Source organism: Homalodisca vitripennis, chromosome 7 (genome assembly GCF_021130785.1).
Source record: "Homalodisca vitripennis isolate AUS2020 chromosome 7, UT_GWSS_2.1, whole genome shotgun sequence".
Taxonomy (NCBI): domain Eukaryota; kingdom Metazoa; phylum Arthropoda; class Insecta; order Hemiptera; family Cicadellidae; genus Homalodisca; species Homalodisca vitripennis.
Window position 1 is genome coordinate 64285440 of NC_060213.1, and position 27558 is coordinate 64312997.

Consider the following 27558-nt stretch of genomic DNA (forward strand, 5'->3'; position numbering starts at 1 on the left):
ACAAGTTCCTTTCCATTGTAGCAGCAGTTAAATATTTTATTCATCAAGCATCTTTTTGTTTTTAAAGCCTTAAGATTGTTCTTTATTAGAAGTGGAAGTAGAGAAAACATAATGCCTAATCATTTTTATAATACAAGAATAAAGTAATTACTTAAATAAAGTAATTTTTCTTAACTCCTTTCAATATCGGGGACCAAAATATTTCAATAAACTTCCACTTCAAATTAAGAATACTAAGAATGTCAAACATGTTTGTACAAAATCTTTTCAGCAAGATATATATATCTTAACAATGTTTTAGTACAAATATTTTAGTTCTTACAATATATTTGTAAGGATATTTCTAGAAAAACAATATGTTTATTTAGTTATTTATAATATTTAATATACAATTACAGTCATGCTTTTCAACTGTTACAGTAACCTCAGATGTTACAGCTAGAGCATTATTGATTTTTAAACAAATGTAGGCTCAATATGCCTTGTTTGTTTCCAGTTATTGTTAATTTACTTTGTACAACTGGTCATACTATTGAATGAAGTGGTCAGTTTTATTCAACTCACATCCAACTTATCATTTCTATATGTATTTCAGTATAGGAAATTAATTAATTTTTCATAAAATCATTATAATGTAACAGTTTTTTTTGTAAATTGATACTAATTTATGTTGAATCAATCCAGTTAATAAAAATAATACTATTTGTGTTATAAAAATTATGAAAAACACACAGTGAAAAGGGAAGGCTTAGGAAGCCCCTAAACACTATGCAATCATTATAGAGATTGTTTAACAGATTGAGTAAATTTCTGAAAAGTATGTATGGTATGTAAGGGATTGTAGAGGTAGTACAGTTATAATTTATATGTGCACACGTGGAATGAATATAAATCTTTCTCTATAAGACTTTCATAAAATATGTACTACTTACCATCATTCATTTGTGTTCTGTAATGTACAGTATACAGCAGAAGGATGGTTAACTATCAAACTGCAGCAAAAACCTATTTTAATTCTAACTATGATTCTAGAAGAGCCTGCCTTTTCGTTCCTATATTATTGCTATGGTTTAAAAGATTTTTCGTTCTATATTTTATGACTTTTATTTGAACTTTTATGGCACCCACAATTTTGTGCCACCCGAAATCTGCCACACTGAGCTATAGTTCTTTAAACCCATATGTAAATTCAGCACTGACGGTGTCTCACTTTATTATACAACATTCAAAAGTAGATGGAAAGAATCAAGAATTTATGTCATGTAAGACCCTCTAGAGAATAACTAAACACTGTATTATCGAAAATCAATTTTAAAACAAACTCTTGTTATTTAGAGCTTATATTTTAACTCACATCTGCCATAACAACATCTCCTATATATATATATATATATATATATATATATATATATATATATATATATATATATATATATATATATATATATCATTAGAATAATGTGGGTTGAGTTATTTCTCTATTGCATATGGTACTTTATTTATGACAAACTATATGTTATGTTAATATATTTTAGAAGAGTTATTCAGTACTATATTGTGTGTTTTAACTCATTTTTATACACGTTCAATATTAAGGTAATTGATTCTAGAATGAGATTTTACGACTTAAACTACCGGTTCTAGAAAAATTAACCAATTTTAACCAAAAAGTAAATAATAATAATACTATTTAATAAAATAAAGTACAAAATAAGAATAATTATAAATTAATTGAAAATTATTTAAAATGATTTAAATGAATTTATAATTATTTAAAATTAAAATTAGAATAATAGTTATTTTAGCCAATTATAGAACAAATTGTTTTATATGTTTCTTTACATCTCTGCCATTAGAGACTATTGTGACTCTAAAAAGGCTCTACACTAAGTGAATGGCCTTGTCAGTTTGGGCTGACAAGACAAGGTCTCAATTTGTTAGCATTACTCGCAATTCCGCACACATTCTCGCCAGCTCAGTCAGTGCCTGCTCTTACCTGATCGATATGCCACTCAGAGGGGCTGATATCGAAAAGGCATTTCCTCGATTCTCACCAACCACTTCTGTCCTCCAACTGCTGCTTGATGGTCTACATAAAGGTGGTAACCAAATTGCTCAGGTAATAAGATTCCAGAATTACATTGAGTTACAAATTTTTAGTGTGCTGGAAGATTATAAACTAACTTTTTTTAATATTGGTTAATATTAACTAAAAGTTTAATTAAAATAAAATATTGTAATTTTATAATTTATAAGTTATGAAATAATATTTTTACTACAAATGCATTAAATAATACATGATTATTCTGTGTAAATCTCTATGAACTCTCTGGAGACCAGAGGGCGGATACAGAGAAGAATGGGTTTTATATATATATATATATATATATATATATATATATATATATATATATATATATATATATCAAATGCTATCATATAAATACTGTGAACATTATTGTAGAACAGTTAGGTAAAATCTAATTCTTTGTAAAATGTTATACTATTTTTTATTTCTTATAAAGTTAATAGTGAAGAAGTAAGTTTGAATTTAATTGCACAATATATTGATGTGAAATCAATATATATACATCTTTATATATATTTCTCCTTCATAATCCCTAATCTAATCTATTTATTTATCATAATAAAATATATCAACTCTACTTACTTATTGCTGTATAAAAAATAGATTTGTTTATCTTAAACCTTGTATCCTCAGGTTGAAGCTCAATCAGGGAAGAGTGAGAGCTATGCAGGAATTCTGCAGCAAAGCTCATCCATCGCTGTAGGATTACAAAGCGCAGGAGTTACTGCAGGAGACATTGCAGTTCTGTGTTGTGACAAGAGTATTCTAGCGTACTCAATCCTTCTGGGAACTATATTCACTGGAGCTACAGTTATCGTAATTAATTCTTTAGGTAGGTTTTAGTGATTTCCTTTTAAAATCTCCCCATAGCATCTTCCTTATTTTATATACTTTCTATTGTGAAATTATTTTCTTGATTCTTCTCTTCATAATCTATTATTCTCACTTGTTCTCTACCTTCATTCTTCGGTCTTTTTAATTTTCTTACTTCTCAAATACTTCATTCTTTTCTAATTTGTTCCTTTCTCTTTTCTCTGAAAATATTTCAGGTCCTGTCACAAATTTCCTTTTCACTTTTACCATTCTTTCTAATAAAATCATACAATGTTCTCTTTTTTGCCTTTCCCAAACAATTCCATACAGGATTATATGAAACAATTCTAATTATTCAGTAATATTATTAAAATATTATCTCTTTGTTTACTTTTCACAAATATATCTTGTGCCTAATTTTGATTAAATATTCAGAAAACATATAATGGAATGGTATCTTATACATTAAATTAGCTTAGATCGAATATCATGTTGTTTCAAAATGTTTAGTACTATACAGCATTGTGAAAATAATTGTGAACACAATAACTGCCATAATTTATTCTTGCACTTTTTTCAATATCTTTTAAGGTTTGAATAAATGAATTATTAAAAGTACTTGTTTTTTTAAGCAAAAATTTGGGCATTATAAATGGTCCATTCTTACATTTAACCTCACAATTCAAAATATAACTAAAATTAAAAAAAATATATATATATATATTTATAGAAACAGGTTATTCTCTTCTTAATAAATAAACCATGGTATATTGGTTTGAAACATTTATAAATTTTCGTGTATCTAGGTACACTTCTTCAGATAAATATACATGTATAAATATTTACATAAATTGAAAAAACATTAGGTTAGAACTCAAACAAGAAAAACAAACATTATAAATAAATACAGTAGATCAGCAGCTGATGGGCCATGGCATGACGTGTGTGAATAAGTTGACGAAAACTAAATTTATCTTAAATTAAGACCCCTTGGATGTCTTGTCTGAAGCACCAATTGGTGTGCAGTTTCACTTTTTTTCAATTTCAATCTATTAAGGCTTTCGTTTGAATCTTCAGGGATCTTATTTATGCCTTTGATGGTGTAGCAATTTTCTATCTGATTTTGTTTATGGACATTGATTTATGCCATATATATATATATATATATATATATATATAATATATATGGCAATAACAAAACCTTTAAAATATACTTCTAAAGAATAATACTGTTAATGATCTCTAAATTTACAACTAACTAATTTTTTATTTACTAAAAAACTTAACTAGAGTTAAATTATTTATACCCGATTCCCCGTTATATTAATTTCAAGTCAAAACACAAACATCATAATAAGTGGTATAAAAAACATTTCACATTTTTATGGATCAAATTTGGTAAGACATTAATTTTTTTTTATTTGTTCTCTTATAAACACTGACTTCTGTTAATCTAGAATGTAGAAATAAATTACCATATTTATTCAAAGCTGGTTACTTCAAAGTCACAGTTTATTAAATATTAAACTCAAGTAACTGTTGTTTTATCTTTTTAATTTAACAGTTATAACTTCGTTATAAACAAACTGAATTTACACTTCATATTTTTTTCCAGATGCCAATAAAATACACCAGTGTATTGGAAGACATCCAGTGAAGGTAGTGTTTAGTGATCCTGTTTATGTGAAGTCTGTGAATGAGTCAGTAAGTAAGATGATCCTTCCACCATCTCTTGTGGCTACTATTGAAATGGCCGACCCTTTCATTAGATCCCTCACAAAATCTGTAGAGGAATTCAAGCTATTCAAGGTTGAAAATGTTAGTAAGCATATCCCTCTGATTTTGTTCACAAGCGGTTCAACTGGAGACCCTAAAGGTGTAGAAATCAACGATCTGCTTCTTCAACGGCTTGGATACACGTGAGTATTTACAAAATTGGCTTTCAGTATTTCATTATTTGCTACATCAAATTATCTATATACATTCCACTCTTGAACAATCATTTAATAAAGAAATGTTTTTGATAAATAAAATACATATCTCCCATAGCCAGTTGTGGTGATTATTGTTTTTTATTGATTGACTAGACAAACACATTTTCTTCGTTTGAACTACGTTACTAACGATGAATTATTTGGAAGAAAAATAAGAAATAAATTTCCAAACGTTATATGTACAACTAGCACTTAGCCACGGCTTTGAACACAATTTCGTAGCTTTTGCACCTGTATGAGCACTTCTGGTTTGAGTGAATTATATTTCCGACACCAATGTTGAGTTTGCCTTGTTGCTAAAAAAAGTACTTAATTTATTACTAAAGTTTATATTATTAGCTATTTTAATTTACTTCGTCCTAAGTATGTTTTGTTCCATTCTTGATTTTGCCATGTTTCCCGAACAGGTATATATATATCACAGATCAGAGAAGCCTACTTCTGTCAAAAGTGAACTAAGATGGGTTTTATATCAGTCTTTAAATTTATAGTAAAAGTTAGATAGTAACATTGTCTTTTAGATCTAATACTTAATATTTGATAAATGTACTGTTGAAAGTACATTCACAATGACGCATTTGTTTCATTATAAATATAAAAATATTGTTAATTCAAATTCAAATTCAAAATTCCTTTATTCTTTTTATACATAATGTTCATGAATTGCGTCAATTACCTTTACTACAATATAAAAACATAAGACTCAGATTAGAGTATTCATACTTTATATTTAATACAGTATAATAATACATATAATTATTTTAAATATTTATGTCCATAGTGTTAATATGTTTTGTAATGGTAGGCAAAATACAAACAAAATTACTTTTAAGTCACAGTGTAAAAAACTCTTCAAGAGAGTAGAATGAATGATCTGTACAAAATTGTTTCAACATTTTCTTAAAATTATTAAAAGAATTCTCATTCTTAATACAGCCTGGAAGGTCATTTATAAATTTTATTCCTATGTATGTCGGATAATCCTATAATTATGATAATCTTGTTGCCTTGGTATAGACTCTGCATTTGTCTTGACATGTAATATAGTTTTATAAATATATAAACTATATACTGTCATTATTCTTAGGTTAATAAAGTGGTCTTTACAACTATCATTATTTTTAAGGTATAGAATATGTCTTATTGCCACTTTTTGTAAAAATGTAATATTTTGTTTAAGTTATTTGCACTGGTTCCACCATAAATTTCAATGCCATATGAAATGTGTGGATGTATCAAGGCATAGTAAACAGATTTCAGTGCATTTATTTCTAGGAAGAAGGATAACCGCCTGATTGCAAATATTCCAGAACTCATTTTATGACAAATTTTTTTCTACTTGTTTTGTCAACTTAATGTATTACTTAGAGCCAGACCCAAGAATTTTGTATCTTTTACAAATTTATTTCCAATTGTATTTATCTCATTTTGATTGTTTACATTTAAATTTCATTAGAATTGTTTTATCAGAATTTAGTAATAAATTTCTATCATTCAAGTAACATTTTAGTTGTGACATTGAATATTCTGTTGTATTTATTACACTTTGTAAATCTTTTCCAGAAACTGACATACTTATATCATCTGCAAACAAACATAAATGATTTTTATTTGATAAATTTGTTAAATCTGTGGCATACCTCCCAAGTAGCATAAGAACAAAAATGGGCCCAATACTGAACCTTGTGGTACAGAATATTGTATTTTTTCTATTCTTGAATTAATATTTCTTATTTCATTATTACCTAGATATTTAATACTAACATACTGCTGTCGCCCTTCCAGATATGACTGATGCCAGCTTAATTCTTTATCCTCAATACCATATGATTCTAATTTTTCTAGCAAGGTTTTATGGCAGACACTATCAAATGCCTTTGTCAGATCCAGAAAGGCTCCAACAGTATGATTCCCTTCATCCAAATTTTCTAGCACATTCTCAATATAATCAATTAATGCTGTTACCGTTGATCTATTTTTTCTATAGCCATGCTGCTCCAAATCCAGCAATTTACCCTTCTCAAAATAGTCTACTAATTGAATCATCATAGTCTTTTCAAATATTTTTGATAAAGCAGGTTGTATTGCCAATGGTCTATAATTTGGAGGATTTTTGCTGTCTCCTTTTTTTAACACAGGAACAACTTTTGATATTTTTAATTGAGTTGGGAAGTTTCCTGTTATTATAGAAACATTCACCACATGTAAAAGAGGATTTAAAAGTGCATGTTTTGCCTCTTTAATAATCTTTATAGGTATGTCATCATACCCTGCCGACCATTTTTGGCTTAATAGAATTAATTATTTTAATTAGTTGATCACAGTCAATAGTGTTGCATTTAAATTTACTTTTATAATTTGAATTTCGATTAATAGAAATTGACTTTTTGTTTAAATTTGGAGCAACATGCTTTTTTACCATTTCGACAAAAACTTATGTTTAATAAATCAGCTACACAAACAGGGTCACAGATTATTTTACCACCATCGTTAAGCTCTATATTTTTAAATGACATTTCCTTACTGTTTTCTAATTTCATTATTTACCACTTGCCATTATAGTTTTATTGATATTTGTTGTATTCACCACTTTATTATTAATGTAATCTCTTTTCTTTTTTTGAATCAATTTTTTATATTTATTTTTTTGTTCCTTCAAAGAAAGTTTTATTTGTTTGTTATTTTTTACTCTTCCTATATAAATTATGTTTATTTATAAGTTCTTTTTGTTTGCAAGTTATTTCATAATCTATCCATTGGTTTTTATTGTGTTTAATAAAGAAGCGTTTTAAGGGAAAATTTATATCAAAATAATATTTTAGAATGTTGTAAAAATATGTAAACTTATCATCTACTGGTGCCATATAAAGTTTAGTCCAGTCTTCCTTATATATGTCTTTCTTAAAGTTTTCTATATTTCTTTCACTAAAAATTCTTCCAATTCTACTTATTTTTAATTTAACATTTTTATTTTTCTTTATTTTTGAACATTTGAGCATCATGATCAGAGAGTGATGTTATTATACATTCTACATCAAATAAAGTAGCTTTCATGTTGGTGAGAAAATTATCTATTGCAGTTTCACTGTTGTCTGTTACCCTGGTTGGAATCTTAACTGTATAATAAAAACCATGCATATTCAATGTATTGACAAAGTCTTTTTTTTCTATCCTTCCCTCAAAACATCAACATTAATATCACCACCAATAACAATGTTATCACAAATTTTGGATAAAATCTCTAAAAAACATGTCTAGTTTTTGTAAAAAACTTGCAGTATTTTCAGATGGACTCCTATAAATCCCTCCAACTAAGAATTTTACTGAATTGATTTTAATCTGAATAACACAAGATTCAAATATTTTGTCTTCATTCAGTAGATCCAAATTAACATCAACAATTGTTTTTGTAATTTATTAAATGCTCCGATACCAATATTAATACCCCACCTCCCTCATAATTTTTTCTGACATACCCTTTTGCTAATACAAAACCTGGTATTTTAAGTTTTTTCAACTTCATCACTATTTAATTTATGTTCAGTCAGAATTATGATGTCAGGTTCAAGCTCTTGGATAGTTATTGTCAGAGGATCAATTCTGGTGGCCAGGTGCTGTATGTTCTGATGGAAGACAGTTACATATGAAGTTTGATTTTGTATGTAGTTCGGTTTCCTTTTTATCTTACAATGACTTTTTGTTTTGTGAACATTAAAAAATCTTCAGAATTGTTATTTGAGTTATTAATTAAACTACATGCCTTATGCCTACCATTTAACAATAATTCACCACTAACAGAATCATTTAAACCTATACTGCTAGAATGACAAGCTATCATTAAAACTACTATTTGCCTCAGAGCAGTCTTTTCTTGTAATACAATGCGTCGAGTTGTCATGTGGCGAGGACCCTGGGTATGTAGAGTGTAGTCTCTGCTGGCTCAGTGAAAAACTCATCTGGTTCTCTTGAGCTGCTGTGTGTGCCCCTTCCAGCTTCCCTGGTGGTAATGGTGGGTTGTTTGTCATGGGCGTTGGTGTTGAAGCAGAAAGATAGTCAGTTGGTGCTGTCTTTTTTTTATCTTCCACTATTTTATGTAAACTGTCTGGTACTAATAGTATCCTGAATTTTTTTCAGAAAATCCTTGTGAGTCATACCATTTTCTCAAGCTTCTTTGGGATTTTTCATTAAAAAAACAATGATTTTAATTTGGGCATTAGTTGCATTCTGGAACTCAAAAATATTTTCAATGAAGTGACCTATTGTTATTTTGTCCCACATACATCCCATCGGTGAGCAGACTAATGTTTGAAGACCTTTGTTTTTGAAATCAGCAGTGAGTTGTTCAAATGCCTCATCATAGTCGCTTTTTGATGGTTTCATAAAATATTTTGGTTTGGTTATTAAACTGTATATAGTGGCTCCATTTTGTGATTGTTGGCAGGCTAGATGGCTGGTTATACAGTTTGACTGTGTAGGTTTCCCAAACTGACTCTTAAATACCACTGCAACACCGGCACTCATGTTTTTTTCGTCATTCAAGTCGCTTGATATGCAGTGTGAGAATGCCACTGATCTGTTATCTTTATTTTTTTTTTATTTCCTTTGACATATTGGCTTCAATTACTGTAATACTTTTGGTGCTAGTCAGTTTATCTTGTGTGCATTATTATTGGTTAACTTTGTATTTTCAGAGTTTCTTCAACAAAATTTTTAATTTTGGCTGAGCCACATATCAATATTGCTTTATTTATTATTTTGCTGACAGTCATAGAACCCTTTCTGTTTAGGTGGACTCCATCTCTTGAAAGGCAGGAGTCATTAATGTACTTCCCAACATCCAAATAGACTGCTTTTAGTTCTTTACATGCCACCTAATATTTTGGTTTGTTCTTTGCAACAAGGATTGTGGAGTATTTCTTCTAGCAATTATACTATTTACAATTATTGGTTTACCACTGAACGTTTTCTTGGCTATTTTAATTAATTTACACATAGCTCCCATTACATCTTCTGAACTTCCAAGACAATCCAAGTCATTTGAACCAAAATGTAGCACCACAGTTTTCGGGTTTTTTTGCAATCGTACTCACATTTTTAAGTCTTTGACACATCTGTTCAGCAGTTGCTCCCCGATAGAATTTTAATTCTGTGTCTGGCACTGATACATGCTTCTGCATAGAGTCCCCTAAAACAAGAGCATTGACTTCCTTTTGCTTATCTTTTTTATATGTATATGTAGGATTTTCCCAATAGTACTTAGACTGTTTAATATTGCCTCTACAATGTTCCGGCTCTATGCCGCTTCTTGGGTATCAATCTCCTCTTCATCTTCATTTCTGAGACATTCATATTTGTTAGTAAGAGTTATAGGGTATTCATTTAATTTTGTGTTTGTTTTCACACTCTTGCCACTCTTAACCTGTGTCCAATTTCCATATTTTTTTGTTTGACTAGACAGGCTTGAGACTTCTGAGTAAAAGAAACGCACGGTTCATCTCATTATTCTGCCGGTTCACTATGTACAATCTTATTATTTGATTTATTTTTCAGTTTAGTTTTGGCTGAACTTAGAATTATTGGGGCTAGACATTTTGATATTACTAGAAGACCTCGTGTTGTGCAGTATTGAAGCAAGTTGAGGCTCTTTTGGTCCACACATCAATTTCATACAATCTTGGAATTTCAAAGTCTGTATCCACTGATCCAGTGTCCGCAATGTGAGCCAGTAACAATTTCTGCCACTAGCAGCATATGTAATCCGCAATCATAAGAATTGTTCTGCTTTGTTATTGTACATAGCTTTATTTTCACTTGTTCAGTCATACCAATGCGTAAGAGCAATTTCGCTGCCACCGCTTCAGCTACTTTGAGGTTGTAAGTACCCAAAGAGTCAAAAATACAAAAATTGTTTTTCTTTTCTTGCATAAAGTAACATACTCCAAATGTTTTGGGTTCCTGATCCTTTACTGTCTGTAACAAGAGGGTCTCCGATGGAAAAATGAGAATCGTTTATTGGCATCAATATGTAGGATTTTTTTCATATAATTTTAAAGGTTCTAAAACATTTTCAATGGTGTCAGAATGTTTCAAAATAAGTACAATGGCTGGTAGCATCAAACAGATTTTTCTTTGGTCTATAGTAGTATTTAAGTAGATCATAAATATATAGTTATAGCATCATCTGTAACCCATTCACCATCAAGCAGAGACAGGGCTACAGATACATTATTTTTCGGTGTTAGACTGTGCCACTGTAACATTCTTTTCTTGAGAGGCTTGTACATGTGCAGTTTGTTATTTATTTCTCTGAGGTCTTTAATTTCTTCCTTGTACATTTTTTCTTTTTTCAGTAGTTTATTTATTAGATTTTCATTCTTTCTACCATTGAACTGTCACTTTTTCTTGATTTTTTTTCATTTTCCAATGTTCTTATTGTGTCAGACATTTTTTAATTTTATTTTTTATAGTTATTGCAATGTTTTACTGATTTCGTTCTCCATTGCTTCATAAGTGTTAGTTAGCTCTACACGTTTATTTTCCAAGTTTATTAATTTATTTTTTAAAACATCGATTTCATTTTTTAACCTTTTGTTTTCTTCATAGTTCTTCTGTAGTTATTTGTTCAACTTTGTATTCAGTTTCTTTAAGTTTATCCTCGAGTTCTATTTCATTCTGTGACTTCCTTAACTTTTCATTGTGTAGCTCTTGTTTTAGATTTTCGTTTTCTTGGAGAAGAGCACTTCCTAGCTCAGCTGCCAAGATTTAATGAGGTTTCAAGATCCTGATTTCCATTTTGTCATTGTGTTATTCTTTCAGAGAGATCTGGGTTCAATGCAGAGCTCTAAAATTTTGTTTTTGTACGATATTTATACAATTTGGACATTTCCAACATTGTCTCTCATTCTCTGATAGTTTCTTCACCTCCGAGTATGCAAATTTCAAACATTTTAGATGAAACCACATTTTGCATTGTCCACTGCAGCCCAACGCTCCATACCTGACATTTTTATGGCAAATTCCACAAGGATATTTTGTTTCTTGGTCTTTGGATTTAGAGTCATAGACAGTTTTCATTATTAAAAGTTAACAAAATAAATCCAATTTTAAATATCACTTTTATTTGGAAGACGAAAAAATATCATATGGCACACAGATATTAATCTGTCTTTATTTGTTACATATATAAGTGGTCAGTTTTACACTGAAAGATATAAATTATTTTATTGATTACAGAAATTTGTAGAAAAATTGTCAAAATGATAATAAAAATTTTTGCAGCTTATTTATAGTAGTACAAGTAGACACATTAAATATTATGTAGCCAGTTAAAATCAGCCTTGCAAAAAAGTATATGCTACTGGTTGGATTTGAACTGGACGACCTCCAGAACTTGAGGCTGTAACTTAACCAGTTGAGGTCTTTAATTTCTCTTGAACTGATTAACGGCTGGTATTGACAACAGTCCCTCTCTTCCTCCTGTCAGATCCAGTTCAACATGTGGTCCTTTCAAACAGCATGTAATTTATATTCAACACTACAATCAGTCCACATTTTAACTACAGTGATGAAATAAAATTAATTTATTTTAATTATTATTATTGTTTCAGTGTTGTGCACAAGTATTATTGAAAGTCTAGTATTGTTTTATTTATAGTTATCTGTACAATCCAGGTAAGCCTAGGTTCTGACTTTTTATTTGATTCTATAAATAACTGTAGTAATTTAACACTAGTAATAAGTTAACCTTTAATTTAATGGCTTATTATTTTGTCAGGTTTCATTAACACAAAATCTTCACAGATCCAAATTTTGGAAATTTAAAAATAATGCAAAAATGCAAGTTCACTGTTTCAGACGTTAGGTCTGTATATATAAAGTGAATAAATTTTATTGTGTCGAATGAAAAACTGAAAATTTAATTTTTCAGTCTATTTAAGAGACTTTATTGACTGTACAAAACAAATACTATAGTCACCGTTTTGGTAACCTTTTCCACTCCAAAATCTTCACAGATCCAAAAAAACACAGCACCAGGGGATGGTCATCACTTAGCACTCACTCAACACAACTCTAGAATATGGTTTAGAACATTTAGAGCTGGAATTGATACATTACTTCAAAAGCACAGTCCAGTGAACTTTCATCTAGCATTGTTGTACAACAATGAGAGTACACAGTTTGTACATGTGTGGATGCACATTAAGTGTACTTTAATGTGACTGCTTCAAAGGGAGTCTTCGGTGTCAAATACTGACTATCTTATTTTTTAGGGCATTTTGTAAGGTAGATGAGTAGGACTTACCTAATCGCTGAAATCTACAATGGTATTAAACTATTTGTTATTCCTTAGTGAATTTACTCACTATAAATGTAAAAAAATTTAAAATAATAAACAATTTTGACACAGAACAGTTGATTACATGACCATGCTCTTTTAATTAATATTTCACATCTTTAGAGACCAAGATGGGACTTTTTGCTACTTTAAAGACCAGTGGGGCATAGCCTGGAGGTATTTTTGATATAAGAATACACCTATATTCATCCCAAGGACTATAAGAAATGTCGGTACAATCTGTTGAATACTTTACGCATTAATGCAAAACAATCAAACAAAGGCACTTTCCCATTTATAATATTATTAGGATAAAAGAAACAGAAACACTTCAATGATATTTGCCTTCTTAAGATGTAAAATATTATAACATAAGGTTAAACATACAAAAAGGGTGAACATTTCAAGATATAATAATCACACTCTTTAAAATCATCATTTGAAGTTCAATGAGTTGAGTTTATGAATAAAATCGATTGTGAAGAGATTGTTTTTAAATAAAATTGAGCAATTTGATTGATTGTTGTGGTGGAGGAATGGGTGGGCTACACACCAAAGGCCGTATAATGTTGGAGGTGTCATTCAGAGATATGATTAATGAATTAAAAATTTAAATACTTTCAGTGTTTATTGTAAATTGTATACATTTTTAGTTATCAAAGTTTGAAATCCAAAAATGTTGAAGACTTTTTATTAATTGCCAATAAAAATATAGAAAAGTCTAAAAAAACTATGGATGCACATTCAAATAATAATAACTATTTATTATTATTTGGAAAAAAAAATACTAAGCAGTGTATCTTTAAGAAAAATCATCCCCCATAGTTCTACGATAAAAGTAAGGGAATATAAAGTGTATGAGATTTAACATTGTTGTTGAGGAGCTAAAATCAAGATGTCCAACAGTGCAGCTGAGTCTTAAAAAACATACCTCTTTCCATGTCACCAACACACAAATAATAAATAAATAAATACAAATACCTTAATAGTCACAAACGTACTTCAGTTTTTACATTATTTTCAATTCAACTCCTGTCAAAGCACAGCAACACAATAACAATACAGTGATGTTATCTAAATGGGTCTTGGTTTTAAAATAAATCTTTCAGTTTTCTTTTAAAATTATCATAAGAAACAATATTTTTAATCTATAGAGGAAGGTCATTAAATAGCTTGGGGCCAAGCAAGAAAAGCCTATCCTCCCATCCAAGCCTCACTTTTGGAAAGTGAGGCCTCTCAAATTACTGTGATCTTTCAGAATAAAAACACGCAGCATTTCAAAATTTGACACACCACTTTCATTTTTACAGCATCCCAGAAATGTGATGAGAAAGATGGAGATTAAAAATGTTCCAGATGGCTGAATTTTGGGTTTTTGGATTCTATCAATGTCTCCTGACAAGATGCTCTTCTTATACGATGGATACTCTGAACTCTTTTTTGGCTCTGATTGTGAAATATAGTGTCAGAAATTTTAGATATTTTAAAATTTAAGCAATAAATGTTAAGTTGATGATTAAGGATCAATTAAGGCTTTTTTATATCAAGTAGACACCTGTAATAAAGCTTGTTGAAAATGTTACAAATATTTTAATGTGATTTTTCTAGAAGAATAGTTTGTTGAGCAAATTTAAAGAAACAAAAACTATAAGTCGCACTAATAAGTAAATACAGAATTCTGTCCATAATTATGTAAATATTCATAATTGCTCTTTATTCTATATTCACTTAGTATGTTGGCATCTTGAGGTAGAATTAAAACAATTGTTATTTCTGTTTCAAGGTTCGATGATGAGTCAATTGAGTCATATTTGCTGATGAGTGCGTTCTCATGGATAAGTAGTCCAATATCCTTGGTCTCCAGTCTTCTCAAAGGTTACACACTTGTCCTGAGCAACTCTAAGGATCCTGCACACAACTTGGAATTCATTCAGAGATACAAAGTTCGTAAACTCTAATTCATAAGATGCATTAAGGCTGTTTAGGTGAAATCTTTCATTGCTACCTTCTGATTGAAACTTTTAAAAGGCTTTGTTTTACTAAATGTTGTTCATTTGAGAAATTCAGAGAGTGAATCTTTTGGGTAAAGCAAAATATCCCGAAAACAAACTTACTTATAGACTGGAAATTTTGCATGCATAAACCGTTACGTGACACATGCTGTGGCATACTCCTTCCTTGTTTTTATTTATAAGAGACAAGTACCTTTTTTTTAGGGAAATATAAATCCAGCTGATAGCTACTTTCAGCATCAGATTACAAAATTTACAGTGAAAGGCTTCATGAAACATGGAATGTTTGCAAAGAAAACTTTATACGAACTTGGCTGGTGCATACCTATATTTAATTGATCTGTTTTAAGGGACCTGGACTGAAGTTATTCCAGAATTACAGTTTGACTACAATTTTGAAATAGACTGGTTTCCCTTGTTACATGTATTGCATAATGCCATTGCCACAGCCTAATTAAATTTTAAATCAACTTTAATAAACAGTCAAAAGCTGCTCTGTCACATTTTGTTCAGCCTCATAAAATCTTATGTCCTGTGTCAGATTTAAAGTTGGGATGCAAAAAAATCACAAGCTTTAGTATCAGGTGAATAGTAAAACTGTTAGACCTGACTTGTGAATGAATCAATGAAAATATGAGTACCTCTCAGGACCTACCCTGTAACTTGATGTTCTCGATCAGTATTTGTGGTCAATGATAGGCAGATTTACTAGAACTTTATAATACTAGATTAATAATCTAATACTGTACTTAGTTAATTACTATATTTAAACTATTCTATTTGCCTCTAATTTTATTTTTGTTTTCCAGGTGAACGGGGTAACTTTGAGTGCATCTGTGGTATCCCTTTTCATGAAAGAACCTTCCCTCTCTCAATTGGATTTGTCCTCTCTTTCGATGGTTGTGATCGGTAGTATATCATTTCAGTATCTGTATAACAGAGGTTGGCCACTGGCACATCATGTTTGAAGACTTTTGGTGGAGAATTTGTCTTATATCAACCAATTTTCTTGCACGCTAATCCCTTAAACGATAAGGCAATTGGAGTATGTACAAGTCCCAAAATTAATGTAGAAAATACATCAGCAGAGTTGTGAGAGAGCTGGCTGCCTTAGAAAGGAAAGTTTTTCCATGTAACAACAATGATGAAACATTGAAAACATTACATTGGTCAAACCATCACATCCTATTCCAGCAGGTACCTCATAGGTGGTTTCCTTCCTTTGAGCTATGACCTATGAGAGATTTTTTATGCCAAGATCCTTTTTTTATCCACACGTAAACTATGGTGTATAAGACTCTAGGCAGTTGAATGCAGTCTCAGCATCTGTTACAGCCCTTTTATTAATCCTTGTTCTTGGCTTTGATGGCTTCTACGACAATCTTGTAGTTAGTAGGATTATTTTTGTTGCTAAAAAGTGAGATTCTGTTCAAAATTGCAATCAAGGTGCACCAGCTTAGTTGTCTGCTTAATTATTTGGATGAAATTTTACAGCTTGAGGCACTTTGCCTTTACAACACTTTGGCCGAATTAGGAATGTCCTGTGGATGCAGCAATTGTTTCTTCTTTTGCATTATCCTCTTGCTCATCTCCTGAATCATATGAGAGGAGAGTATACAAGTACTAATGTTATCTGTAAAGGCTATAAACAAAGATGCATGAACTTAACACATTGAGTGTGGTGGACGCAAATCACTAGTGCTACTCTGACTGTCAAGGTCAAGCCCCTGAGGGGCTTAGAACCTACAGTACATTAATATCAGTAATTTTGTTAAGTGGACTCCAGTTAACATGGTAAAGACTCTACTAAAATATCAAGATTATTATAGATTGACAGCAGCTACAGTAGCATTATTTTTAATTGCGGCACATTGTTAAGAGTATGTAGCTAAGCAATAGCTCTGCCATCTAGCTAAGAGTTTTTAGCTAATCAGTAGCTCTACTATCTAGCTAAAATTTTGTAGCTAATCAATAGCTCCGCCATCCAGTGGATTTTAGCTGATGTAAATGATAGGAAGATCTGCCTAATATGCCCTCATAGTATTTACATATATTAAATACCTCATGGTATTTCGGTATGCGGAGAATGGAATGTAGTGGGAGTGATAGCAAACCAAATTTTATACTGATACTGACTCCGTGTTATAATGCTTGACCCTGAACTATAATGCTTGTATACTAGGAATAAATTTGTACTAATCATATTATTGAATTATCTAGTATCATGTAATGGTGGCAAAAATCCTACAAAATGTTGTCATCAAAACTTTAAGATTCATCAAATGATGTAAAATATTTAACTCTTTGCGCTCAGGGGCATTTTCTTTTTTAAATGTCCTGTTAATTCAGATGGGCCTAGTAGTCCTGTTAATTTTGTTGAATGGCCTACTGTTCTAGACATATAGGAAGAAGAAGAAAACATTAATGACCAGCTGTGCCAGCTGTGCCGGACATCTGACTTCAAGGGACAAAGCCAATTTACTATATACGACCAAGCTGGCAAAGATATGGCAGTGACCAGCAGTGCCCGATCACAAAGTGTTAAAACACTTCTAAAATTATAGAGCTTATGAACTTAAAAATAAATTAAGGTATGGCAATTGTATCCTCTTTACTGAGCATAGGAGTATCTGCCTCATATTTCAACAAAATGTTTTCATAAAATTCTGTGGTGTATTCCAAATATGCTTTGTAGCCATAGAACTTATCATCCATTACAGAAGAAACATAAAATACACACACCAAACCAAAATAACAGTCCAAAAATGGGTTGCTATAGGAGAGTGTGCATAAGAAAGACAGTTTCTTCTGGTGAGAAATTTAACTAATAATGTTCTTGAGAACGTTCAGAGATAATCTTTGTTGACTTGGAAGAGGCTAAAACAGTTAAGGGTGTTTGTAATGCAGTGTTATTGGACTGACCAAATAAGATATGAAAGGAAAAAGTGCTGCCCATGAAAATTATAAAACAATGTTAGCTCATTCTTCCAAAGTTGAAGCCACAAAATTAACAGAGGTACGATGCCAACATTATCCAAATCTCCTTCACTACTTGGATTTCCACTGTTTTCCCACTCTTAAACACTGACTTTTTCCCTTTTTCTTTTAAATAACTCTTTATTACAAATATATCTGTAAGAGCTTAATTTTGTCTCTCCACCATAAATGTTTCTTTGTTTATCGATAAAAAACCTTTTGATTTATCAGGAGGAGATGTTGTGTTGAAGCGAGAAGCAGAGATGTTCATACAGAAGGTGCTGCAAGGAAGGACAGGTGTACAAAGCTTGTATGGGATGACTGAAACTGGAGTCTTGACGACGTGGAGGAACCAAAATCTCTTGGATTTGAGCAAGATTAATTCAACAGGATACCTAGCACCAGGAGTTGAAATAAAAGTAAGTATTATGTTATAATATCTGTTATAGTTTTAGCATTCCCAACTGCAACAAGAATTTTCACTTGCTGTTAGGTAAAAGTACACAAGTGCAGTGGTAGTAACTAATGTAATGATAAAGTGCTATTTGATTAGTTGTCAAGAATAATAATTATGTATGAAAAATTCTCTTCCCTGACCAGATGATCTGAAAATCTTTTGTTTTATGACTTGTATTTTAGCTCTGGCAGAACAATACAGGTATATTTATTTTAATCTGTTGATTTGCAAACTAATTTTTCCAAAAATACTATAATTGTGATAAGGTGTAGTATAAGGGATAAATTATTGACTCTGTTTTACATATGTTTATAAAATAAACACTTGTCCATAAAGGTTTCTTTTATCTACATTTAGGAAAATATGTCCAGTACAGTCTACATACATATATTTCTAATGAAGAAAGGAATGAAAATAATTTCATTGTTTAAAGTTTGTTATTAAAAATGGAAGGTTTGAAAGGATAATATGATTTTTGACATTCACTATCTTTATATGTTACAGTAAAGTATAACACTGAACAAACGAAATGAAGAATCCTATTTGTTGAAGATTGCTTCACCTTCACCTTTTTTAATGCCTGAAGGCTTTTCTCACCTGAAGAAGAGAGTACATTTCAATCCTTGCAACATAGTGTTATACTGTTTTGTAACATATAACGATTAAGGTCATGTTGAAACTAAAATTTAATTCGCTTTTCATGTGAGCATACATCATTTGGGAGATATAAATCTCTCAATAGATATAATAGGAACTAATAGGATCATGACTTGCAAATCCTATTAGTAATGATGTATAAGAATTTAACGATTTCAACGCTTTAAATGGGGACCAATAAATGAATTCATCATGTTATTTATATCAACAGTAATGATCCATCTGAAGTAAGTATGTATAATACCTAATGCAGCAAAACATTGTGTGGTAATATTCTTACAGAGTAATAGTACAACATATATCACATGGCATTACGCTTTGAGGAAAATATGTTAATAAGTATGACCAACAATTACTAATTCATAAGAAGGGAATTTTGAATCATTGCAAAACTTAATTACAGAAATCTGATAGAGAATCGTCCTAAGAGACTAAAATTTAACCTTAACCTACTTTACATATTTGTGTAGGTATTCTCTATCAACATAATCTTAATACTAATGGAAATAGCTTTGTTATTGGATAGTTTTCTCTTACAAACTAAGATTTGCCTTGATTTGGGGAAAAAGGTGGGTATTTACATAAACATCTTTATATGGCAAGAATATTTTGGCTTGCAAAAATTATCCAAAATTCGGTGATATATTCTCTGTGACTGACATAATTGTAGTAAGTTTTGATTGTAGATTATGAATGATGAAGGTGTAGAAGTACTTACCGAAAGTTTGGGAGAGCTCTGGGTCAAGTCTATCGCGATGATGTCTGGGTATTGGAACCAACCAGAACTGACTAAGCAGCTATTTGATAATGATGGGTTTTTCCAAACTGGAGATGCTGGCTGTTTTGACAAAGATGGCTTCCTCTATATTAAAGGGCGAGTAAAGGATTTGATTGATTTCAAAGGATCTAAGGTTAGTAACACTTCCTCGTTTTTCTTTTTTTGTAAAATTTCAGTTATCAGCTACTAAGGTTACCGTATCTACAAGTATTGCTTCCACCTATAAGTTTAAAAAGGTTTAAAGGTTTTATGTTCCAGGAGGTTTAGGCAATTGATTTTTATTTAGCATGACAGACCTAAACGGATCTCTAGTAAAAATATACAAAAAAAGCAAAAGTAATACTGATATTTATCCATCACTCATGGCTTTCTCAGGTCTGATGAAGAGCAAATATTTATTATCAAAACGTAAGAGGCCTCAGATCGAAAATTAATTTAGTTTTAAATAATATTATGGCCCGTAACCACGATATCCTAGCTTTAACAGAAACTAATTTACAATCTGATGTTCATACCAGTGAATTGTTCCCAGATACATATAATGTGTTTAGAAAGGACAGAGATTTGGGTGCAACTGGGTTATCTAGTGGAGGAGGTGTTTTATTAGCTGTAAATTCCAATATTGTGTGCAACAGAATTCATAACCTGGAGTGTAACATACCGAACTGTGAAAATATATGGTTAAAACTGTCTAGCATTACAGGTAAATCGTTATACCTATGTGTTGTTTATATTCGGCCTAGAGCTTCTTTAACAATGTATCAAGCTTTTTATGAAAGTTTACAAATTAATCATTTCATTAATAATAGTTCCTATGTTTTAATCGTGGGAGATTTCAATTTTATCCTGGAGTGTGAATTTTAGAAACATCAGGTCTTTTATGGTGTTGCACACATCCTTGGTCAGATCAAGACTTGAAAGCGCCGCCATTGTATGGAATCCTACACATTTAATTTATAATGATATGCTTGAAAGAGTGCAAAAGAAGTTTTTGAGATATTTATATTTCAAGTGTTTTAATGTTTACACGTATTTAGTTCCATACAATGAGCTGTTGGAGATGTTTGGGTTGACGAGCCTGAGCCTAAGGAGGCGGGTCTTGGAGCAAGTACATTTGTGGGGCCTGGTCCGGGGTCGGGTGGATGACGCGTACTGTTTGGGGACCCTCAGCTATCGCGTACCGAGCTTTAACAGCAGAAACAAGTTTTTGTTTAATTTACCTCACTCACGCACAGTGATGCGATCGTCTTTTCCTCTGTTGCGGATGATGAGGGATTATAACGCAATGCTTTTGGGTGGATCCGACATTGATGTTCACTTTGACAGTTTGAATATCTTTAAAGAGAAATGCATTTCATTAATTTTGTATACCAGTCCTTCATAGTATATTTATCCTTTTACAATTTCTTAAATTCAAGCTATAATTATTAAATGTTGATTTATTATTAATTTATTAATTAAAATTCCATTAATTTCTTAAACTAATTTCCTGATATTGTCATTACCATATACTGTATTTGTTATTTATCTGAATGTGTATTATTTATTGTTTATTTATTTATAATAGTGCCTATGTAACGTTTAGAATAATATGTATTTATAGTTATTTTGCTTATAAATATTCCAGTGATACAATGGATATGGGACTTGGACTAAAACCACTTATTTAACGTTTTGATTTGTTTGTACTGCTATAATGTAATTGGGTATATTTCCTGTTTTATAGCATGAAAATAAAATAAGAGTTTTTCGTCTAGGACAAGAATGAGAAACCCCTCATTGCACTTGGTCCTAAAAGGACACTTGCAATTGCTTCTGGAGTAACAGAATATTCAGGATATGTTGTGGTTAAGGGCTGCCTCCTGTCGAGATGCCATGAGGAGGGACAGCACAGGCTATATCCCAGTCATATCACCTTGGAAAAAGAGGAGGCCAGCTCTATTCCAGCCTCTCTAGAAAAGGCGGGCAGGGAACAACACTGTCTCATGTACAGGCTAGAAACAACAGAACACAAAGGGAGCTCCATCAGCCATCCTCTGTAATAGACTAGACCTACTAGACCTATTGATCTACCCTTGTATCCCAAAATCTCTATATATACGAGGGTTATTAGAAAAATAAGGTTCCCATGAATTTTTAAAATAGACAGCTCTATATTTCTACTTAGTGTTATACCGTACATCAACTTAAAACTTTAACTTAAAAGTTAAGCTATTTTTCCACATAATCACCGTTTTTGTCTAAACACTTTTGTAGACGATGCTCCAACTTTTCTATCCCCATGTTGTAGAATTCTGCCGCCAATCCTTTGAAGAATCGAGTAACCTCTTCCTTGTGAGGAAGATCTTCATCATCGGTCTTCATCATCGGTACTGAAGCGTTGGCCATCCAAGTGTTCCTTTAATTTTGGGAATAAGTGATAATCACTTGGGGCTAGGTCTGGGCTGTAGGGGGGATGGGGCACAATAGTCCAGCCAAAATTTGTCAGCAGTTCTTGAGTTTGACGTGAGACATGAGGTCGAGCGTTGTCATGGAGAAGCCTCACACCACTGGACAATCTTCCTCTCCGGCGGTTCTGGATCTTGCGTCTCAGTTTTCTTAATGTGTCGCAATATCTGTCAGAGTTTACTGTTTTTCCATGAGGCAAAAAGTCGATCAAAAGCAGGCCCTTCCTGGTCCAAAAGACAGTTGTCATGACTTGAACTGAAGGCCGTCCACTTCGGTTTTCATCGTGAATTTCCATGCAGCCTTCACTGAATTCTCTACACCGTTTCCGAACGCGTTGAACAGGTATGCAGTTTTCCCCATAAACTTCGATTAACTGACAATGAATTTCAATAGGTGAAATCTGTTTTGCATTTAAAAAACGTATCACAGAACGAATTTAGCATCTGGCGGTAACAACGATAGGGAGCTCCATCTTCGAAGGCAGCTAGGCCGTCACTGTTGGAAGTAGCGAGGCGCGAGTGGTATGGATAGAGAGAGGGATCGCTGAAGAGTAAGACAGTGTTGCCAGATTCCTCCAAACATATCGCATTCTGTCTCGGCGGCATAGGGAACCTTATTTTTCTAATACCCCTCGTAGAGTTAGTTACAACACTCCTAGACATACAAAAGGTTGCCTAGATTTAAGTGACAATAGTTTTTGCTGTTCCTAGTGTGTGTTCTAGAATTGGAAGATATAATGCAGCTAGAAGTGAACCTTGCTTCTAGGATGAATAGAAAGTCAGTTAGGTTGAAATGAAATGAAGATAATCTTTATTCGTATGTTGCATATTCATATACAAAGAATGGAGTCCATGTTAGATATTCTTCATCTAATAAAACAATCTAATAAAAGTTAGTTTAGCATAGTAGTGCTCTTATAATTAAAATTTCAAGCTATATACAACAAAACAAATTTCATCTAGTTCAGATTTAATATAAAAATAATATTGAACATAGGCAGAATAAACATTTTTAGAGTTTCCAAATTAATATAATAATTGACAAAAGTCTTCTCAGGAAAATAAATGCTAGAAGAAACTTTTACCAGATTTTTTACATGGACATTCCAATTTAAATTTTGGTCTATAGCCATTATAAAAAAAATGTGATTTCAGTATTCTTTACAATTTAATGCACATGATAAACAAATATTTCTGTTTTGAATAGTATAGAAATATGTATACTGTATAGCGAAAATAACTCGGATGTCAAGAATGTGGACTGATGATAATCCAGATTCAATTCTTGGGAAAAAATACTTTTTAATGTGTACAGTACTTGTATAAAACAACAAATACTCCCTGTCTTTGAACTGCTTTTATGGCAGCAGAGAATTTGATGAGATGGTTTGAAAAACAGACTGAAAGCACACCAACTCAGTTTGTTCTTCTTAAACAAATAAAGAATATGGCTGAAAAAAAAACAAACCAATACAGTGGTTCACAAATCAGGGCATTTGAAGCCCTTTCAAAACTGAGCTAATTTCAACTGACTTTCAAAACTGTAACTCAGCTAAACATAGCTCCTTATCTTCTTATAACATTTATCCATGTATATTATTTGATTCTTTATTTTACAATAATATAGTAGAATGAATATGGTACACAATTTGTAGCAGCAATGATGTGAGAATTGATTCAGATATCGGTGTCAGACGTAGAAGACATACTCAAATCCCATCCTGCAGTTCTTGAAGCTGCTGTCATCTCAAAACCCCACCCGGAAAGTTCCCACCAACTTTCAGCGCTAGTGGTGAAGAGATCAAAATGTGATGTCACAAGTGAAGAGATTGTGGCTTTTGTTGGAGGCAAGTAATATTTTTACAACTCTACTTCACAGCATATATTTTCAAGCTCTACCCTTATAACCTGTAGTAGTGTGACTTTTATAACTTTTGAGAGAATAGTAACAAATTTAGTTAGTGATTTTTTGTGACATCATTTTTAAATGTGAATCACAGAAAGGAGGCTGCAGCGTTTAAAGGTACAAACTATGTCTTTCAAATAACCAACTTGTTCTAATTGTGAGTCAGATAGTTTATGATTGTAGATTATATAACTAAGGTTAAGATTAAAAAAACATAAGCTCTTTAATCAACCAAGTGGTTCTTATGTACTGAAATGGCCAAACATCATGAGAGTTAGCCTTGTTCCAGAAGTACATTATTGATGCCAGTGAAATAACCATATTGTGTCAATGATCATTTGATATAAAACCATTTTTTTTAGATTGGTCACATCAAGATTTTGTAGAAGATTACAAATAGTATTCTTCCAAGACAAGCATAGTGGAGAGATCAAGTTAATGTACTATATATACATATATACTAGCTGTTACCCGCGGCTTCACTCGCAATCTTTAGAACCAAAGTCTTTATATTACTTAGTAAAAGCAATTATGATGTAATATGATGGGAGTCCTATAAAATTTTTAAAACGTAAGTAGGCATACATAAGGTAGATATTATTTAAGTTCATGGTAAATAGCATCAGAGTTTAACTTAATTATTATATCATGTTTGGCACGTGTAGGAGCATGTTTCTGGTTCTAATTAATTATATACATAACGTCACAGCTGAATCTGCCTTGTCATTCCGATCAAGAAAACACAAATCTCGGATCACACAGATCTCGGAAACTTACTTCGGTCAAAAAGCGTATATTTTCAGTCCTTGTCATATATTTTAGTACCATAGTAGAGTTTGCCTTGTTGTTCTGACGAAGAAAAAATATATCTCGTACTTACGTAGGACCGAGATGCCTACTTCAGTTAAAAAGTGCCTACTTAAGACCGTTTAAATTCACTCGATCAAAATACTATATACGTTTGATTATCTAGTTCTCGGATATCTATTTTGGTCAAATATTAAATCATATTGACATAGTTGAGCTTGCTTTGTCCTGATGAAGAAAATACACACATAAGTAGTACTGAAAAGCCTATTATGACCTAGGGGGAAGTCCTACCTACTTCTTATGTACTTACAGTATAAGAGGAAAATCCTTATTAAGGTTATGCAACATTCCAGAATAATCGTTATTAAAGTTTTGCGTTACACTTGTTTTTTGGACTGTAGCCAGGGAAAGAATGAATCGTTGAGGCATGTAAGTATTCATTTCTCTGTTTTTCCATAAGCCATTGTTAAAATGTAATATCATAATGTCAAGGAAGCCCACCAGTTTAAAGTAACTTATGTGAAAACATTCATAACTTTGTTCATTAAGGTTAGTTTTATAACAGTATTTAATGCATTAGATGATTTTAATTCGTCACTGGCGCAATCTGGAGTAAAATTTATATATTAATGTTTTATTTACTATCTGCATTACACTACCGATCAAGCACTGTTTACTTATTATTGATAAAATTTAAATGTAAACAGATGTTTCAGAAAGTTTGTCGAACTATAGCTGCCAACAGCTGTTTAGTGCCAGTTTAATTTGAATTATGAAACGTAAAAACTACAATTTTTTCTGAATTCCAAAATATTCCAGGTAACTTTTCTTAACTTTTTCTTCATAAAAACCTTCCTCGGATTTCAATGAACATTTTACAAAAAGAATTAACCGAATTGGTCCAGCCGTTCTCAAGATTAGCGCTTACCAACACATTTCACCATTAATTTTTATTTATAGGATATATATAAAGGATTTCATTTAAAGACAATGTCATTAGCTAAATATTTTGATTCTTGACAATTATTTTGTTATTTTTCCAGAACATGTCGAGGAGGCTAAAAAGTTGAATGGAGGAGTTTACTTCATTGATAAGTTACCAAGGACTTCTTCTGGGAAAGTTAATAGGAGACTTCTTCACGAGATATTGTTATCAAATTGACTTTGTATTGCTGTTTACACCAGCTTTTATTTTATTAATTGCACTAAACTTCTATAAATAGCTTTACGAATGTGGTGAAACATTTTCATACACTGAGCACATTCAGATTGTGTAAGATATTACATGCAGGATTCTCCCAAGAGAAGCTTAGAAGAGAGAACAAAATAATTTAAATAAAACAAGAAGTCAACAAATTCCATAGACAATTTATAAATTTATGGAATGTAAGATAAAATTAGTATAAATCTTCAACATGTGAAAAAAAAAATAGAAACCTCCAACAAAATCTGAATTGAATACATTTAAACAAGATTAAACAGTAGTTGAGTTCCTTTTGAAGCAAAATGGTGAAGATCCAGATCCAGAAATGGAAGAATGAGAAATCATGTTCCCAATGAAAGATTTCAGAAAACAAACACGTTTGCTACTGACATGTAGAGAAAACCTGTCAAACCTCAAACCTGCCAACGTCAAATATAGTTGTCGCGCCAAACTCTCTCCATACACTGACATCATCTATAGGTGACACTCGGGCTGAATGCACTAGACCAATGTCAACTGTAGGTGACACTCGGGCTAAAAGGACATGGATTTTGTTTGTTGGTCTACAGGAATTTTTTAAAATTAAGCTGGTCCCTGAATGGGGTAATTTTTACTGGTATTATGGCATCCTTTTCTTGTAACTAAATTTCCAGCAAACAACACTCAACAGGGCATCCAAATAATGTGTTGTCTGTTCTGTGTTGTAATAGGTCAATATCAAGGTTGAATATTTTATAATACATTGTTGTGTATTATTGGATTTATAAAAACACAACTACAGAAAATATGTCAGCTACGCCAAGTATAGTAATTGACATCGGTCTATGAGAAAACTACATGTAATTAATATGTATTGCAATGTATGCTATAGACTAACGTCACCTACAATTGAAACAAATTAAAGTATAATTTACTAATGATATTATGTTTATCTTCCCTGACTTGATATTATGTATATTTAATGTTATAGATCCTAATGGTTGATGCTCCATAGGGATCGTGTTTTCAAATTCCAAAACATCTGTCTGTCATATAAATGAAAGTTAAATCAGTGTCAGCCAACTATATAAAGACCAACTA

General features: G+C 31.6%; 1 protein-coding gene across 1 annotated transcript; it reads left to right on the forward strand.

Moving 5' to 3' along the window:
- Positions 1–1939: 1939 nt before the first annotated feature.
- Positions 1940–27398, forward strand: LOC124365940 (4-coumarate--CoA ligase 1-like). Its single transcript, XM_046822078.1, has 9 exons — positions 1940–2119; positions 2723–2921; positions 4518–4821; positions 15015–15174; positions 16053–16152; positions 18451–18638; positions 20020–20244; positions 24240–24405; positions 26318–27398. Exons 1-9 carry the CDS (start codon positions 2006–2008, stop codon positions 26434–26436), a joined length of 1575 nt encoding a protein of 524 aa, XP_046678034.1. The 5' UTR covers positions 1940–2005; the 3' UTR covers positions 26437–27398.
- Positions 27399–27558: the final 160 nt, after the last annotated feature.

Bases quoted from the DNA above. Each gene is read 5' to 3' on its own strand.
- LOC124365940 (XM_046822078.1), top strand. From the start codon at position 2,006: ATGCCACTCAGAGGGGCTGATATCGAAAAGGCATTTCCTCGATTCTCA. The intron at 18,639-20,019 runs GTAAGTATTATG...TTTTGATTGTAG, and splicing joins CACCAGGAGTTGAAATAAAA to ATTATGAATGATGAAGGTGT. The intron at 20,245-24,239 runs GTTAGTAACACT...GAATTGATTCAG, and splicing joins TTGATTTCAAAGGATCTAAG to ATATCGGTGTCAGACGTAGA.